The sequence below is a fragment of the Peromyscus californicus genome, unplaced genomic scaffold (genome assembly GCF_007827085.1).
Source record: "Peromyscus californicus insignis strain IS unplaced genomic scaffold, ASM782708v3 Scaffold_3__1_contigs__length_106647218, whole genome shotgun sequence".
NCBI lineage: Eukaryota > Metazoa > Chordata > Mammalia > Rodentia > Cricetidae > Peromyscus > Peromyscus californicus.
Window position 1 is genome coordinate 42625302 of NW_026294551.1, and position 16033 is coordinate 42641334.

At 49.3% G+C, this 16033-nt stretch overlaps 1 protein-coding gene across 3 annotated transcripts in view; it reads right to left on the reverse strand.

Annotated features, from left to right (window-relative positions):
• Nucleotides 1–11250, reverse strand: part of Adap2 (ArfGAP with dual PH domains 2) — a 32803-nt gene extending 21553 nt beyond the window's left edge. Inside the window, exons 1-5 of one of the 3 annotated variants that reach the window (XM_052758098.1) lie at nucleotides 10483–11250; nucleotides 9696–9826; nucleotides 7544–7635; nucleotides 3841–3920; nucleotides 2060–2172 (exon numbers count right to left, since the gene is read on the reverse strand). In XM_052758098.1, the coding sequence (XP_052614058.1) occupies nucleotides 2060–2172; nucleotides 3841–3920; nucleotides 7544–7635; nucleotides 9696–9826; nucleotides 10483–10576 (510 nt within the window). In that variant the 5' untranslated portion in view covers nucleotides 10577–11250. Of the gene's footprint in view, nucleotides 1–2059; nucleotides 2173–3840; nucleotides 3921–7543; nucleotides 7636–7749; nucleotides 7847–9695; nucleotides 9827–10482 lie in introns of those variants that run through there. The other 2 variants (XM_052758097.1, XM_052758099.1) reach the window with 2 other exon arrangements.
• Between the last annotated feature and the right edge of the window lie 4783 nt (nucleotides 11251–16033).

A 16033-nucleotide genomic window follows, 5' to 3' on the forward strand; every position in this document is an offset into this window, starting at 1 on the left:
CAGAGGTCAGAGCTAGCCACTAGTTAACCGTAGAGGCTAGGCAGTGGTGACACACACCTTTAATCCCAGCTCTTAGGAGGAGGAAGCAGGAAGAGCAGGAGTTCGAGGCCACTCTGGGCTACACAAGATTGAACCAGTCTACAAAAGAAATAGAGCCAGGCCATGGTGGCTCACACCTTTAATTCCAGCACTTGGGAGAATCATGCCTTTGATCCCAGCACACGGGAGGTGGAGACAGGAATATAAGGCTGGTGGAGACAGGATCTGCAGCCTGTTCAGTCTGAGGATTTGTGGAGACAGCTCCCGCCGCCCCTTCCATCCCCAACTCCCTCTGAGATTTTGTGTAGGTAAAAAGTCTCTGGTGGCTGGCTGCTCTGCTTTCTCAGATCTTTCGGCCTTCCCCCTCCATATCTGACTCTGGGTTCTTACTGTTAAGACTAACTAGGGCCACGCTTCAAAAAGAAGTATTGAAAAAGTGAGTTGTCAGACTTCAAAACTGCAGGTCCCCATTTCACTCGGAGGGCTAACACTCTTCTCCTCCAAGGCTTTTCACTCAGTCCCAGACCGCAGCACAGCAGCTCACCCTTCTTGCACAGCCTGTTCCTCCAGGAAAGCAACAGGAAATACACAGACCAAAGGCCTCAAGTGCAAGCTGAAGAGCTCAGCCGTCACCCCTCTGGTCAGCTGCTCCTTCCCATTCCCTTTGTTAGCACTTTTTCTTTTCTGTTCTCTAATTCTGGAATGCCCCAGGGTTCAGTGCGGTAGCTGGCCTCCAAAGATGTTCTCACCACTTCCTTCTCTCCCAGTAGGCCCCATAAGCTCTACCCATAAGGATGTAGAATTGTATCCCTTCCCTTTTTTTCGCCCCTCCCCCGAGACAGAGTTTCTCTGTGTAGCTTTGGAGCCTGTCCTAGAACTCACTCTGTAGACCAGGAGCTGGCCTGGAACTCACTCTGTAGACCAGGAGCTGGCCTGGAACTCTGTATGTAGATCAGGCTGTCTCGGAACTCATAGAGATCCACCAGCTTCTGTTTCCAGGGCACAGAGACTAAAGGCAAGCACCCCCACATCCAGCAACAATCACTTTTGCTTAGAAAACAGCCCCAGGCATGGTGGTGGTGGCACACACCTTTGATTCCAGCACTTGAGAGGCAGAGGCAGGTGGATCTCTGTGAGTTACAGGCCAGCCTGGTCTATGGAGTGAGTTACAGAACAGCCAGGAGTGTTACACAGAGAAACCCTGTCTCAAAACAAAAAGAAAAGAAAAAAGAAAGAAAACAGCCTCTATGACATAAAGAAACCTGAGCTAGCTGTGCTTGGAATGAGCTCAACAACAGGGTGCTGGTCTGGGTTGCACAAATCCTAGTCCAATCCCTAACATCACAAGGGGAAGAAAATAGAAGAGGAGGTCACTGTGGCCACAGTGGTTCTCCAGGGCACTGGGCCAGTGAGGGAGAGTTCTGTTTTATTTTATTTTTTAAATATCTTGTTAGTCAGTTTTGTTTTTTGAGACAGGGTCTCTCTATACAGCCCTGAATGTCCTGGGACTCACTGTGTAGACCAGGCTAGCCTCTAACACACACATCCACCTGTCTCTGCTTCCCGAGTGCTGGGATTAGGGTCACAAGCCACTTTGCCTAGCCTCATTTAAATGAGTAAAGCACATTTGTAAATATATCTCGATAAAATTGGTTTTGTCCAGGCATGGTGGCACACTCCTTTAATCCCAGGACTCAGGAGGCAAACCCCGGTGGCTCTCAATGAGTCCAGGGCTATCCTGGACTACATATCAAGTTCTAGACTAGTAAGGTCTGCACAGTGAGACTCTGTCTCAAAAAGAAAAAAAAATTAGAGAACAATAACAATGAGATGGACCAACTTAAGTGATTTCAAGTGACCAGAGTGTGGTTGTTCGTGGACTGGATTGACAGCAGTCAAGGAAAAGTAGGAGAATGTCATGTTTGCCAGGACTGAAGTTCTCCCTAAGACATGGGGCTATCCACAAAGGCCTTAGTGAGCAGAGTAATCCTGAAGTAGCACAGGCAGCCTGGCCTCTTACCTCCTCCTTGGTGTAGTACTTCAGGAGGCCTTCTCTCGCCAGAAGGACAAACCTCCTTCTCAGGAACTGTGCATTGTCGCGTCCCCGCTTCCACAGGAACACTTCTCGGTCACCTTAACCACCAAGGGCGAGAAGAAGTGAATCACCAAGTCAACGCAAATAAGCTAAAGAATGCCTCAAGTTCCTGGGGGTAGAAAGAGCCTCCATCCGCCATTCAAATATAGCCAATCTAACTGGGCTAATTCAGGTGCAGGACACAGGGTCCCATCTGTGTAGTGGGAGTTCTCTCTGCCCATGACCTTGGGCTATCTGGTCTGATAGAGGTGGTGCTTCCTATCTGCCTACATGATCATTTAAAAGGGAGGAGAAAGGGGGTCTTGTTTCTTGGATGGTGAAGACCAGATCAGGCGGTGTGAAGTAACATGTGATCGGCTCCCAGCTTTCTAAGGACTCTGCAACCAGATTTACCTTATCCTGTATCAGTGAGTCTGTTTTCCCCATAGAATCCCTTAATACACACACACACACACACACACACACACACACACACATACACACACACACACACACATACACACACCATTGAGGTTCTCCTTACATATCTGGGGCCAACCTTATATAATTTCAGTCTCCACCACTGTGCAAAACCTTTCTGCCTTGACTCTCCCTGAGGTCGGTCGGCTTCACTGCAAGACAGGTGTGGCAGGGCCTGTTATCCTAGCACTTTGGCTGGGGAAGGAAAGTGGTTATGAGTTCGATGCCAGTCTTGGCTACATAGCAAGACCTTGTCATGAGAAAGAAAGGAAAAGATGTTGGAGAGATGGCTCAGCAGTTAAGAGCACTTGCTCTTGCAGAGGACCCAGGTCCCGGCATCCACATGACTGCTCACAATCATCCATAACTCCAGTCCCAGGGGATCAAACTCTCTCTTCTGACCTCTGAGGGCACCAGTACTGCATGTGGTGCACATACATACATTCAGGCCAAACAATCACACACATAAAAATAAAATTAATTTTTTTCTTTTTTGTTTAGGGCTTTTGGTTTTTTTTATTTGTTTTGTAATTTAGGACCTTCAGTCCTTTAGGACCTTTGTAATTTAGTGACCTTTAATTTTATCCTGTGAGTTCGAGTGGCGGCGCACGCCTTTTATCCCAGCACTTGGGAGGCAGAGGCAGGAGGATCTCTGAGTTTGAGACCAGCCTGGTCTACAGAGTGAGTTCTAGGACAGCCAGGGCTACACAGAGAAACCCTGCCTCACAGAAAAAGAAAACTAGAGTTATAAAAGTGACCTCAAGACACTAGTTTGAGGAATGAATAATTTGCATCCTGGAAATCCTGAAAGCTTTATCCTTTCATGCTTTGCCCTAAGATCCTTGAAGACTTTTGTCCTCAGGGCAGTGCCAGCTTGAGAATTCAAGTCAGTGGAACGAACACTGCTCTGGGTCAAGGGCTGCCAGTGAGCTTGCGCCCTGCATGAGTGTGGAAAGAGGCTGAAATCTAGCTCTTCACCAAGCCTACCTCCACCTTCCTTTTTTCTAGAGCTCATTAGAACACAGACCTCATAACACTAAGATGGTAACTTTAGGGCTGCAGAGATGACTCAGTGGTTGAGAGCACTGGCTACTCTTCCAGAGGACCCAAGTTCAAATCCCAGCACCCACATGGCTCACAACTGTCACAACTCCAGTCTCAGAGGCTCCAGTTCCCTGTCCTGGCCTCTGGGTGCATTGCATACACATGGTGCATATACATACATGCAGACATCATAGTAACTTTACCTGGGGGGGAGACAGCTTTCTCATGAGCTATAAACTCTTGTCTTTCATACTTAGCTCGAATCCATTGCTCCTTTAAGACCCTAAAGAGAGAAATTTCGGTTAGTCCTGTCTGCTGCAGTGCCTCTCGTTCCCATAGTGACTTTCCAAGACCCTACAGTGGAGAGTGGGGACAACCCAGCAGCTGCCTTCTCAGGACACCCAGAGATTCTCGGCCTTAGGATAGTTAACATCGGTGCTGGATGGGTCTCTGTAGTGGGGGTGGGGGCTGTCCAGCGCTTTATGGACTGTGTGGCAGTACCTCTGGCTCCTACCTCCTAGATTCCAGGAGTTTCTGCTCTCCAGACGACACACCAGGAAAATTTGTCTTCTAGTGGGTTGAGAAGCACTGGACTGTCCCTCAGCCCTCTAAGTCAATGATCAAGGTATGCACTCCCTCAACACTTACCCTGTCCCCCCAACACTCCTGGCTGACCCCAGGTATCTAAAGTAACTGAGAATGACTTTGAACTTACGATCTTCCTGCTTCCACCTCCCAAGTACTGGGATTACAGGTGTGTGCCACCATACCCAGCTTTATGCAGGGTGAGGAACAAACCCAGGGCTTTAAGCATGCTAGGCAGGCACTCTACCAACTGTGCTATATCCCTAGACCAAATTACTGAACATCTCTAAACTTAGGAAATGAGCCAGTAATATACCTGCCTTCCCTAGTGCTGTTGAGGTGGGCTTTTTTGTTTGTTTGTTTGTTTGTTTGTTTGTTTCAAGGCAAGGTTCCTCTGTGTAGCTTTGGAGTCTGTCCTTGAACTCACTTTGTAGACCAGGCTGGCCTCGAACTCACAGAGATCCGCCTGCCTCTGCCTCTCGAGTGGTAGGATCAAAGGCGTGTGCCACCACCGCCTGGCTTGGGCAGCTGTATGTAAATAATCCAGCACCATACTCAACACACAGTAGGGTTTGTTGTTGTTGTTGACAGAGTCTTGCTGTATAGGCTGGCCATGAACTCACAGAGATCTGCCTGCTTCTGCCTCCTGAGTGCTGGGATTAAAGTCGTGCACACAGTAGATTCTTTTTTTTTTTTTTTTTTTTTTCATTTTATCCTGGTGTGATCGGACACTGAACAGCCAGGGAATTGAACCCAGTTCCTCTGGAACATCAGTCAGTGCTCTTAACCACTGAGCCATCTCTCTCTTCTCCACAGTAGATTCTTAATGCTGATGTTAACCAAATAGTATTCTGCAGTAAAACTGTGTATCTGAGAACAAACTTACTTTCATTGTTTGCTCCTTTTTATCTTTTCCAGGTACACGTTTCAAAGGTTAGCTGACCAAATGCCCTGGGAATGGGAGTGACCTGGAGCTGTGCATCTGGCCTAACCAGGTCACTTGGAGCTCTGGGTTGCCCTGGGCTGTCAGGCGTCAAAGAGACCAAAAGTTAAGAGACTGACCGGAACTCCTCTCTGGGCTATGCTGGGTAATGCAGCATGAACCTGAAAGTGGATTTGCTGTCAGCTGCAGGAGAAGTCTGGCTAAGAGAAAGACGGAGGGACAAGTGACATGAGAGTGTGAAAGACCGGGTCACGCTGGAGCCCCTGTGTGGCCCTCCATCTCCCCTTCTCCTTTTCCTTGGTCATGTCTGAGCTCCCGGTATTATGGTCCTCCTCCTTCTCCTCTTCCTCCTCCCTCGTCTTTCCTCTTTTTAAAAGAAAAATACACTTATTTATTTAGCGTGCACACGTATGTGTGTAAGTGCACACTCCACAGTGCAGGTGTGGACATCAGAAGACAACTTGTGGGAACCAGTTCTTTCCTTCCTTTGTGCGGACCCCTGGAATGGAACTCAGGTTCTCGAGCTCAATGGCAGGTGCCTTTGACCACTGGGCCCTCTTGCAGGCCTTGGCTGTGGTTGTGGTGAAACAGAGTCTCACTGCAGTCCAGGCTTGTCTCAAACTCACACTAAGCTGGCCTCGATCTCCCTAGCCTCCTTAATGCCAGGATTACAGGTGTGTACTACACTACCTGGTTTGGCATGATCCTTCTTGAAGGTGGCTTCATACCTGACCTTCCTGGTGTCTGATCTTCAAAACTCCCAAAGCCTTTTGATGCCTGAGCCAGCTTAAGCTGGAATTCTGTCCCCCAGTCAACAGTTCTTTCTAGGTTTGAGGTGTAGCTCAGAGGTAGAGTGCTGGCCTGATATGCACAAGGCCATGGTTTTGACCCTCAGTATACAACCCCAAGACCTTCCTAAGGCACAGCCTTCCCCATGGGACAGTGAGGATGGCACCAGGCCCAACATGGTGGTGGGAATTCTGGGCCATAGGATAAGCACTAGGGGAGAGACTAGAGACTGAGTTCTAGTCCCAGAGGTGGGGAATGCAATGGTTATAGAACTGGAGGAGAGCAGTCACCAGCCCTCAATCAACAGGGATTAAAATGCAAAGACATTTGTAGGAGTCATGATAAATGCTGGAGAGGACAGGGAAGAAAGCCCATGGAAGAGACGCTGCCCAGGGGCTTGGAGCAGAGGCTGGAAGGTGGCAAGGGGGCAAGATGAGACAGGTTCTTTCAAGTGGTGTCCAACCCTCACCCTCAGAGGGGTGAGGGACCCGGTATCACTGTAAGGCTGACACTAAGAAATGCATTAAAACTACCACGCTAGGTGACATGGGAGCTGCTTAACAAATGATGTCCTTTGATCTACATTATGTTGTAAGGCAGGTTTTGTGGTCTGCACTTTTGGAAAGGGACTTGGACTACATGCAGAGGGACATCCAGAAGGCTTGGTGGCTTGGCCACCTTCTTATAGCTGGGTAGCAGTAGAGTTGGGGGAGAAAAACCCGAGGCCTTCTGCATACAAAGCTTTGCTTCCCTGCCTCTCCACAGGGTATCAGTAGCCCTTGGATCACTAACTGCAAAACTACAGAACCACCAATTACAGTTACGCATTTGTGCAAAGCCCAAAAGCACTACGCTGAGACTCGGTGGTTCAAATACAACTTTCCAGACATGCCTTCATGAGACTGTGTCTACTCGGAGGGATCCCTTTTCCTGAGTACACAGGACACTGTCTGACAGTCCTGAATGAGGCTGAGTCCCTGAGAGGGAGGCCCAGGATCAGAGAATCAGCCTTTCAGAGATTTGGGGTCACTAGGTTCTGTCATCTTCCTCATCCCTCACATTTACAACCCTCCTGCTATACTGGGTTTTCCTAATGTCATGCTACCATCCCCTGGTATCAGATGATCCGTTCATTCCCAGCTCTATGCTCCTTCACATCCATCATGTTCTGTCTCTGAAACACAGTAGTAGTCACACTTGCAAGGTTGCTGAGAATGTTGACAATAACACACACAGCATTTAGAGCTTGGCATATGGGTAAAGCTCCACCAATATTAATGGCTTTTGTTTTGTTTGAAGCATAGTCTCAAATAGCCTAAGCTGGCCTCCAACTCACAATGTAGCTGAGGCTGACCTTGAATTCCTGATCATACCCTTTTTATTTACCCCCTATGCACCAGAATTACAGACTTCTGCCACCACACCTGGTTTAAACCAGGATTCCTACGTGCCTTCTGTGACAATACCAAATCCATCCTTGAAAGAACCTTCCAACCAGGTCACAGGAGAACTCACCTCAGACAAAGGTTCCAGGAACAGAGAAGGGCTGGGAAGACCTCTCCCCAGACCCTAGGGAATCACTCACTTACAGGCAGTCGCTGGCCTGAGGGACGTAGTAGAAAGCTGGGACTCTGGCCTCAAATTTGGCTTTCACGTTGAGATTCCCATTGCTGGTCATGAACTGTAAGACAAGAGCAAATCGGCATAATTGTAGAACTTGAACAAAAAACATGTGAAATGAAACCATGGTCTAACCAGAAGACTGTGGTTGCTGGGCATAGTCCTGCACACACACCTTTAATCCCAGCAGAGGCAGGTGGATCTCTGTGAGTACAAGGTCAGCCTGTTCTGCACAGTGAGTTCCAGGAGAGTTAGGACTATGTAGAGAGACCCTGTTTCAAAAAAATAAAAAATAAAAAACCTGTGGTTTTCCCTGGCTCTGAGGCAGGGCCAGGAGAAACTACCTTCAAGGAGACATCTCACTGGGCACGGAAAACCCTAGTTTGTCCTATCACGGGGACTGATAACCATGCCTCAGATAGGAACATCTTTTTACAGTTCTCACACAAGAGTTTATTGGGTCTTCTCAACCATTTTAACACTCCTATTCTGTTTTTAAAGAGGACACTGGGCTCGGAGAGGTTAGGTGGCTTGCTCAAGGCAGCACACAGCTAGTTAATACAAAGTGGTGATGCCAACCCATTTCTGCTGGACCACAAAGCTCAGGTTCTTTCTCTTACTTCTTCCACCGACAGCCCCCTCACAGCCCTTAAAGTCTACAGCAGACTGGGCTAGCTGGAGAATGGAAGTGGCTGCCAGCCTCATAGAATACCCAATGTCACCTGAGACTCAGAGTGGACATTCTGTCCAGTGATACACTGATGTGCCAGTGGGCAGTGACATGCTGGGGTAAGAGCAGGAACAACAGGTTTGTAATTCCTATCTGTGGACACAGTGAACACTATTTTCCTCCCTGGGGGCTCTTGAGCTGTGGCGTAGACATGTATTGCCTGTGGACCCCAGGAGAGCATGAGTGACTCTGGGGAGCTCACCTGTCCCAATGAAGACATAACAAGGGATTTAGAAGGCAAAAACCTGTGGGTGTGTGAGCTGGCTGGCAGCATCCCTGTGTTTCCCCCACACAGAATGTGAGCCTTGACTAGATAGCCAATCTGTCTTGTCAGTGTGCTTTTCCCCACCAAGGACAATACAGTTACACCTGGGTGGGCTGAATAGTAAAGTCCGGTCCAGATCCTGCCATGGAATGGGGATGCTCAATGATGTTACCTGCTTCCCCAGTGGTCCTTGAAGTTCCCAGTTCACCAGTGAGATGTAAACCTGTCTGCTCTCCTCGGGTTTTTCTGGCTGAGGGCTCCTCTATACCAACTGAGCAAGCATGCAGAGTGGGCTCGGGAGGTGTGAAGGACCTTGGGCTATGAATCAGGACGTTTCTCTTCCTCAGTTCCTGGCTCCCCTGAATGTTGACAGCGACTGTTAATTCACTTTGTGTCTGTGCTGAACCTGTGTTTTATTATTATTATTTTTCTCCTCTTTTTTCCACACAGGGTTTCTCTGTGTAGCCTTGGCTGTCCTACAGGACTCTGCTCTGCAGATCAGGCTAGCCTAGAACTCTCAGAGATCTGCCTGCCTCTGCCTCTGCCTCTGGAGTGCTGGGATCAAAGGCACATGTCACCACCACCTGGCTGGGTTTTATTCTTACAGCAACTACATGAGTGGGTGATTCATGTCCATAACATGGGTGTGGAGGTGGAATCCGTAGCTAAGATTAAGGAACTAGCCCAAGGGTTAGAGAGATGGCTCAGTAGTTAAGAACACTTATTGATCTTGCAGAAGACCTGGATTCAATTCCGAGCGCCAATATGTCAGCTCACAACTGCTTAACTCCAATTCCAGGGGATCTGATACCTTCTTCTGACCTCTGAGGGCTCCTGCATACATGTGGTTCATATACATAGACTCAGGTACACATATATCTTTAAATACACGCACACGCACAATTAAAGGCACTACTTAGAGTATCGCCCCTTGTAGGATTAGCTAGGATTTGAACTCAGGGCCTTTGTCTAAGCCACCACCTACTAGTTAGTCTATGCTTCCTCTCATTAGTCATTGCACCTCTCTGGGCTCCATTTCCTCCTCCGTGGAATAGGAGGTACACCTGCGTCCCGCCTCCTCTCCCCACGCCCAATTCCAAGAATCTGCATATGCACGCGATTCTACCTCCACCATACTGTCGTCCCAGAAGTCCAGTCTCACGGATTTAACTTTGCTGACATCTGGGAAGTTGCGGTGGACGCCAGAGCAGTGGAGACAGATGAAAATCCCCAGCTTGTAAGAGGCCCAATCAGGATCTGCGGGGTGGAAGGGCAGGATCTTCGCTGAGGACCAGGACTGGGCTGGGGTGTAGAGACAGGCGGGGTTGGAGGCCAGCTCTCCCCACGCGGGTAATCCTTTCTCTTTTGGTCTCCAACCTTGGACAACTGAGGTAACGCCATAAACCGTGCTGAGCCCACCCTTCGGCGCAGCGACACCTAGGAGACCTCGGAAGGAGGAACCGAGAAGAGGGGACGAGTGAAGGACCCACTCGGAGGCTGAGGGCAGGGAGCCGCATCAGCATCCTCAGAGTGAACGCGCCGCAGTGAGGGTCGCGGGGGCCCAGGAGGCATCGGAGGTGGGATGTCCGAGGGTGCGGGAAGGGCCCAGGGTCGGAGATGATGTCCGGGTCCGGGTCCTGGGTTGTAGGATGCCCGGTGGAAAAGTGAGAGAGACCCAGGGCATGGACCGCGTCTGGTGCGGAGCGAGGACTGAGGTCCCTAGCTTCGGGAGCAGGGAGACGGAGGACCGTCAGGACCGTCGGGGCCGCCGGAGACGCTCCACCGAGAAGGACTGGAGTCCCAGGCGCGGAGAGAATCTGGCTCGCGCGTGGGTGGGCTCCTAGAGAAGGGGCCGGCGGGCCAGGGGCCAGGGCCGTGCCTGGCTGCACCTGCCCCGCACGCCGCACCCTTACCCGCAGCCCCGCAGTCGGCGCAGTGCGTGTTGCCGGTGCCCGCAGCTTGCAGCAGCTCCAGCAGCCGCTTCTTGTTGCGCTCGCGGTCGCCCATGGCCGGACCGGAGGTCCCAGCGGGGCTCAGCCCCGCCGCCTCCGCACTTCCCGCTCCTGGACGCCCATGGTCCTGCCTTTGCCGGGCGGCTGGAGAAGGACTCAGCTAGCCAAGCCTTCAAGACCGTGCGGCCGCCGGCCCCGCCCCTGGGACAGCATGCCCCGCCTCCAGGTCCTTGACCACGCCCCTGGACAATATACCGCTACTCAAGGCCTGCAGTCCATTTCCACTACCCGAGGGAAGGGACAGGAGTGCACCAGATGTAATCCTGACTGGCTACTTGCTAACTGGGAGACCATGGTTTATTCGGTCTTTCTAGGCCTCAGTTTCCACATCTGAAAAAGAGGCCTACAAGGGCAGCATAGGGACTGGAGAGATGGCTTAGGGGTTAAGAGCCCTGGCTGGTCTGCTGGTGGACCGGGATTCGATTCCCAGCACCCACAGGGCAGCTCATAACTGCAACTCTAGTTTCAGGGGATCCAACAACCTTTACACAGACATATATGTAGGCAAGACACGAATACACATGAAATAATTAGTTTTAAAAAAAAAAGATAAGGACAGTGTAGCTATTTCCTCAAACATTCCGCTGTGGGGGGAGGAGGGTGGTTCATAAAACTCAAGGAGATCAGGAAGTAGAAGATTCACAAGGTTGAGGAGAGAAGACCCTTCTTTGCTTTTCCGTGAACCGGCATTGCTGCTGGGTTTGCTCTTTGGCAATGCTGTTTCTTTTGACTCCCTAGGCTCCTGTAAGCAGCCTTAATAATAAACTCACTGGTTTGTCAAGCTAGACTTGGGTACAATCTCTTTGGTCTATCGTTGTTGTCCTACACAGGGTGAAGAGACTCTCCATGTCTCTCCAGGAAAAGTACACAACAAGCATGCGTCTGCACTTCCGGGCTCCTTGGAAAAACTGAACACGCTCTAACATGTGTTAAAGTGTTCTGCAGGTCTTAACATCTGTTTGGAGACAGCTAGATACAAATGCTCCCTCCTCAGAACACCCTCCATGATTCCCAGTCTCCAGCATTCCATTGGGCCTGTTACAATTCCTTAATAGGGTAATCTCTCCTCTGTAGCCCTGACCACATCTGTGATCCACGTCACATTACAGTAGCTTAGACACCTGTGTTCATTTCAATCCCTGTGGCCTCACTAGAGTCCACAGAGTCAATATTCTATTCTGGTAAACAGAATATTCTGTTCTGGGAAACAGCCTCTATCTACTTTGTGAAATTGAAAGTTTCAATGACTGGATTCACCAGGAAGTAGAGCAACCTGGACAGAGCTGGAGCCTGTGAAATTCCATCCCTGTGAGGTGAGCGGGGTTTGGGGGGTTTTGAACCTATATCACTACATCCCTTCTCTTTGACGCCATCACCAATAACCCACTGGACTCTGTCATTCAACCATGACACACATAATGCTTAGTGCACAGGGATGTTGGGTCTCTATTCCGAAGGACCTGAGGCCTTCTCATACCCACATTCCATACACACACACACACACACACACACACACACACACACACACACACGGTAGCATGATGTAGTGGAATGAACTAGAATTACACAAATTCAAGATATGAATGTTAGCTCCGACTCCATCCTTCCCTAGCTGCTTGTGAAGGAAGCTTGTTCCATGACTTCTCTGAACCTTAGTCTCATGTGTGAGATGAGGACTTTGAGGAATGCTGAGACGGCACACAAAGCTCCCAGAACCCAGCGCTTGCCTTGCTTCTCCTGTTTCTTGGTGAGCTGATGGGACTCATCTGAAAGGCGAGGAGGCTTCATTTCCCATCATTCCCATGGTGGAGGAGGTCAAGCCACCAGACCTGGAGAAGAAGCACATTCCAGAAACAGCCAGTCCTGAGGGTTCTTGACTATGTTTTGGGATTGGGGGTGGCTAGCCCAGGAGCATCCATAAAGGAACCAGTAAGTGAGACAGCTGGGGTCAGCAGGCATGAAACTATTTACTAAACAAACCCAGAGATGATTCATTTCCGCTGCATTAGATAAAAAAAGAGACAGAAATAGGTCTCCCAGGAGGAGGATGGGAAAGACAACGATGTAAGGTATGAACAGAGGGGTAGGGGGGAAAGAGGGCACAAGCCATGGACATCTGTCCTCTGCTCATCCTCACAGCAAAGGCGGGCCGTTTGGAGTCCCGGCTTTTCTTAGTCTCCTGTAGCATCTGGACTCTTAACTGTCCCCTCCCTGGAAGCCTCACAAAGAATCACAGCAGTGGTCAGTTCAGAGAGAAGTCTGAGACGGAAAGGTCTCCTTGGGTTTCTCTTCCCATCCTCATTTTTGGAGGTTTTAGTTTAAAAGTTAGCAAAGACTTAGGGTGGACTTGCAGCCACCCTAAAAAGGAAAAATGATAGTGACCTGGTACTTTATGCCAGGTTTCTGCCTTCCCGCCTCTGTGTTGGGGGTGGGGAGGTGAATAACACTGGCTGGGTGCTCCGCAGACCATGCTCCAGATAGCGATGCCTTGAGCTTCAGAATGTCCCTCGGTGGGCAGCAGGCATTTCGTTTCACAGCAGAGGCTGAGGGCTAAACCCCAGGGCAGCTGTTACCTAAGGTCTTGTGGTCAAATGGTGTGTGCAACAGGGGCCTACAGTCAGATTTCCTGTCACGGCGTCATTTAGTGCTGTTTATTTCATGAAATGCTCTTCCTTCTCATCCTGGGTTTTTGTTTATCTTCCTGTGCTGGGGATTAAACCGATGGCTTTGTGCACCCTGGGTAAGCACTCTGCCACTGAGCTATAATTCCACTCCTTATCCTTTCGTATGTATACCCATAACATGTACAAAGTGATGATTGGTACACTGTGTAATGATCATCATAGTCAACACTTCCAGGTTGGAGAGATTGCTCAATGGTTAGAGCACTGGCTGCTCTTCCATAGGACCCAGGCTCAATTCCCAGCACCCACATGTTGGCTCACAACTGTCAGTAACTCCAGTTTTCAGGGTATCTGGTGCCTTCTTCTGACCTCTGAGGGCAATCACGTGCAGACACACTGACATACACATAATTTTTAAAAAAATTAACCTTAATTTAAAAAACCACACACACACACACACACACACACACACACACACACACACACTCATCACCACTACTCCAACAAAAACCCATACCCACCACTAGCCTACTGTGCTCATCTCCTAACTCAGAGTTTGTACTCCGTATTTTTACTGCTGATTTTCAAAACTTGTTCATCACCCCCAACAGAAACTTTGTCACCTCCTCCTGAATTTGGCGTGATGAAAGCTTCCCTCTGTTTCTGTGTTCGGAAATCACGAGTCAAGGGGATGTGGCAGTGGTCCTTTTATCACAGCTCAAGAGGCTGAAGCGGCAAGATGAGTTTGAGGCGTGCTGACTTACACAGGGAGCTCCCACCCCACCTGAGCTAAACCTTGTCTCAAAATAAAAGCGAAGGCGGGGGCTGGAGAGATGACTTAGTGGTTAAGAGCACCAACTGCTCTTCCAGAGGTCCTGAGTTCAATTCCCAGCAACCACATGGTGGCTCACAACCATCTGTAATGAGATCTGGTGCCCTCTTCTGGCCTGCAGGGGCATATGCAGGCAGAATACTGTATACATAATAAATAAATAAATCTTTAAAAAAAAAAAAAAAAGCAAAGGCGGGTGATGCCAGTGCACACCTTTAATCCCAGCACACTGAAGGCAGAGACTGGCGTATTTCTTCGAGTTCGAGGCCAGTCTGGTCTACAGAGTGAGTTCCAGGACAGCCATGGGTACATAGAAACCCTGCCTCAAAAAAGCAACCCCCAAAAAACAAAACAACAACAACAAAATAAAATAAAAAGTAAAAAGAGGGGCTGGAGAGGGAGCCCAGTGCTTTAGAGCACTTGCTGCTTTTGCAAAGGAACCCAGTCGGGGTTCCCAGCATCCATGTCAGGTAGCTCACAACAACGTGTAACTCCTGCTACACTGACACTTTTCTTCATCACACATACACATTTTACACACGTACATGTAAGTAAAAGCAAACCAAGTCATTTTAAAAGCTTTATATTATTATTTATTAGCTGTGCATGTGTGTGTAAAGATAAATCATTTTAAATATTCATTACTTATTTTTAAATTATATGTATGTGTTTGTGGGTGCTTACGTATATATGAGTGCAGATCTTGTAGAGTCCAGAGGCACTGGATCCCCTGGAGGTAGAGTTAAAGGTACTTATGAGCCACTGTGCAGGAGTGCAAACCTAACTCGGGTCGTCTTGACTGCTGACCTATCTCTCCGGCCCTAAAATTAATCCTTTTTTTTCCTTCAAGAATTAACACATTTGTGTTACAGCACCTACAGCCAGTTTCCCCGTCCTACGTAATTATCACTTCTGAGGCCATGTGCAGTTGGGTAGATGGGAATGCTGAGTCTTAGGGGTCCTCACCCCCTGGTGCCACGACATAGACCGCACTTCACCAGTCTCAGAAGAACAAGCCACCCCAAATGTGCTTCATAATTAGGACATGGGCTACCAGGATGAGAAGTGTGGAGCTTGCGAAAGGCTGTATGGATGGTTCAGTAGGTCCCTGGTGAGGTTACAGAGGCCACACCTGAGTCCCATGGCCTTAAGTCATATCTGCACCTGTCCTGACGACCAGCCACATGGCCACGAGGTGAGCCTTATTTTTCCTGGCTTCTGGATCTGGAAAATGAGAAAGGACGGATAGCTGCTTGTATTTTTCCTGACCTTTCTGAATGCGTCCCCCACCCCACACCCTGAAAACCCAGTTTCTACATACTCCCAACTCCAAAGTTGTGTCTTGCTAAAATGCTGACCATGCAACCCTTTGGCGAGTCCTTGGAATCTCCGACATTGGGGTCCGGCCGAGGGCATCAAAGTCAAACCTCAGTGTCTTCTCACCACAGCTCTGCACTACGTCAGGCTGCAGCCATCCTTCGTGCTCACTGGCTTCTCAACACTGAGCAGAGAAACACCCACTCGCTCCTGGCTCTGATGTCCCTGACACAGCTGAGCAGCTGGCTCTGATGTCCCTGACACAGCTGAGCAGCTGGCTCTGATGTCCCTGACACAGCTGAGCAGCTGGCTCTGATGTCCCTGACACAGCTGAGCAGCTGTGCTGTGCTTGTGGTGCTGAAAAACCCAGGACAAAAATAAATCTTAAAAAAAAAAAAAAAGGAAAAAGAAAGGAAGGGCATTTGCCTAGTCCACTTGAGACCCTAAGTTCAATACCCAATGCTGGCAAAAGGGAAAGGAGGCGAGGATGGTGGTGGGGTGTGGCTCAGGGGTCAAGAGAACTTGCTTTTGCTCTGGCAAAAGACGTGGATTTGGTTCCCAGCACCCACACAGCGACTCACAACTGCTCCCAACTCCAGTCCAGGGATCTGACACCCTCTTTTGGCCTCCACAGACACTAGGCATACATGTGGTACACATAACATGTGCGAAGGGATAA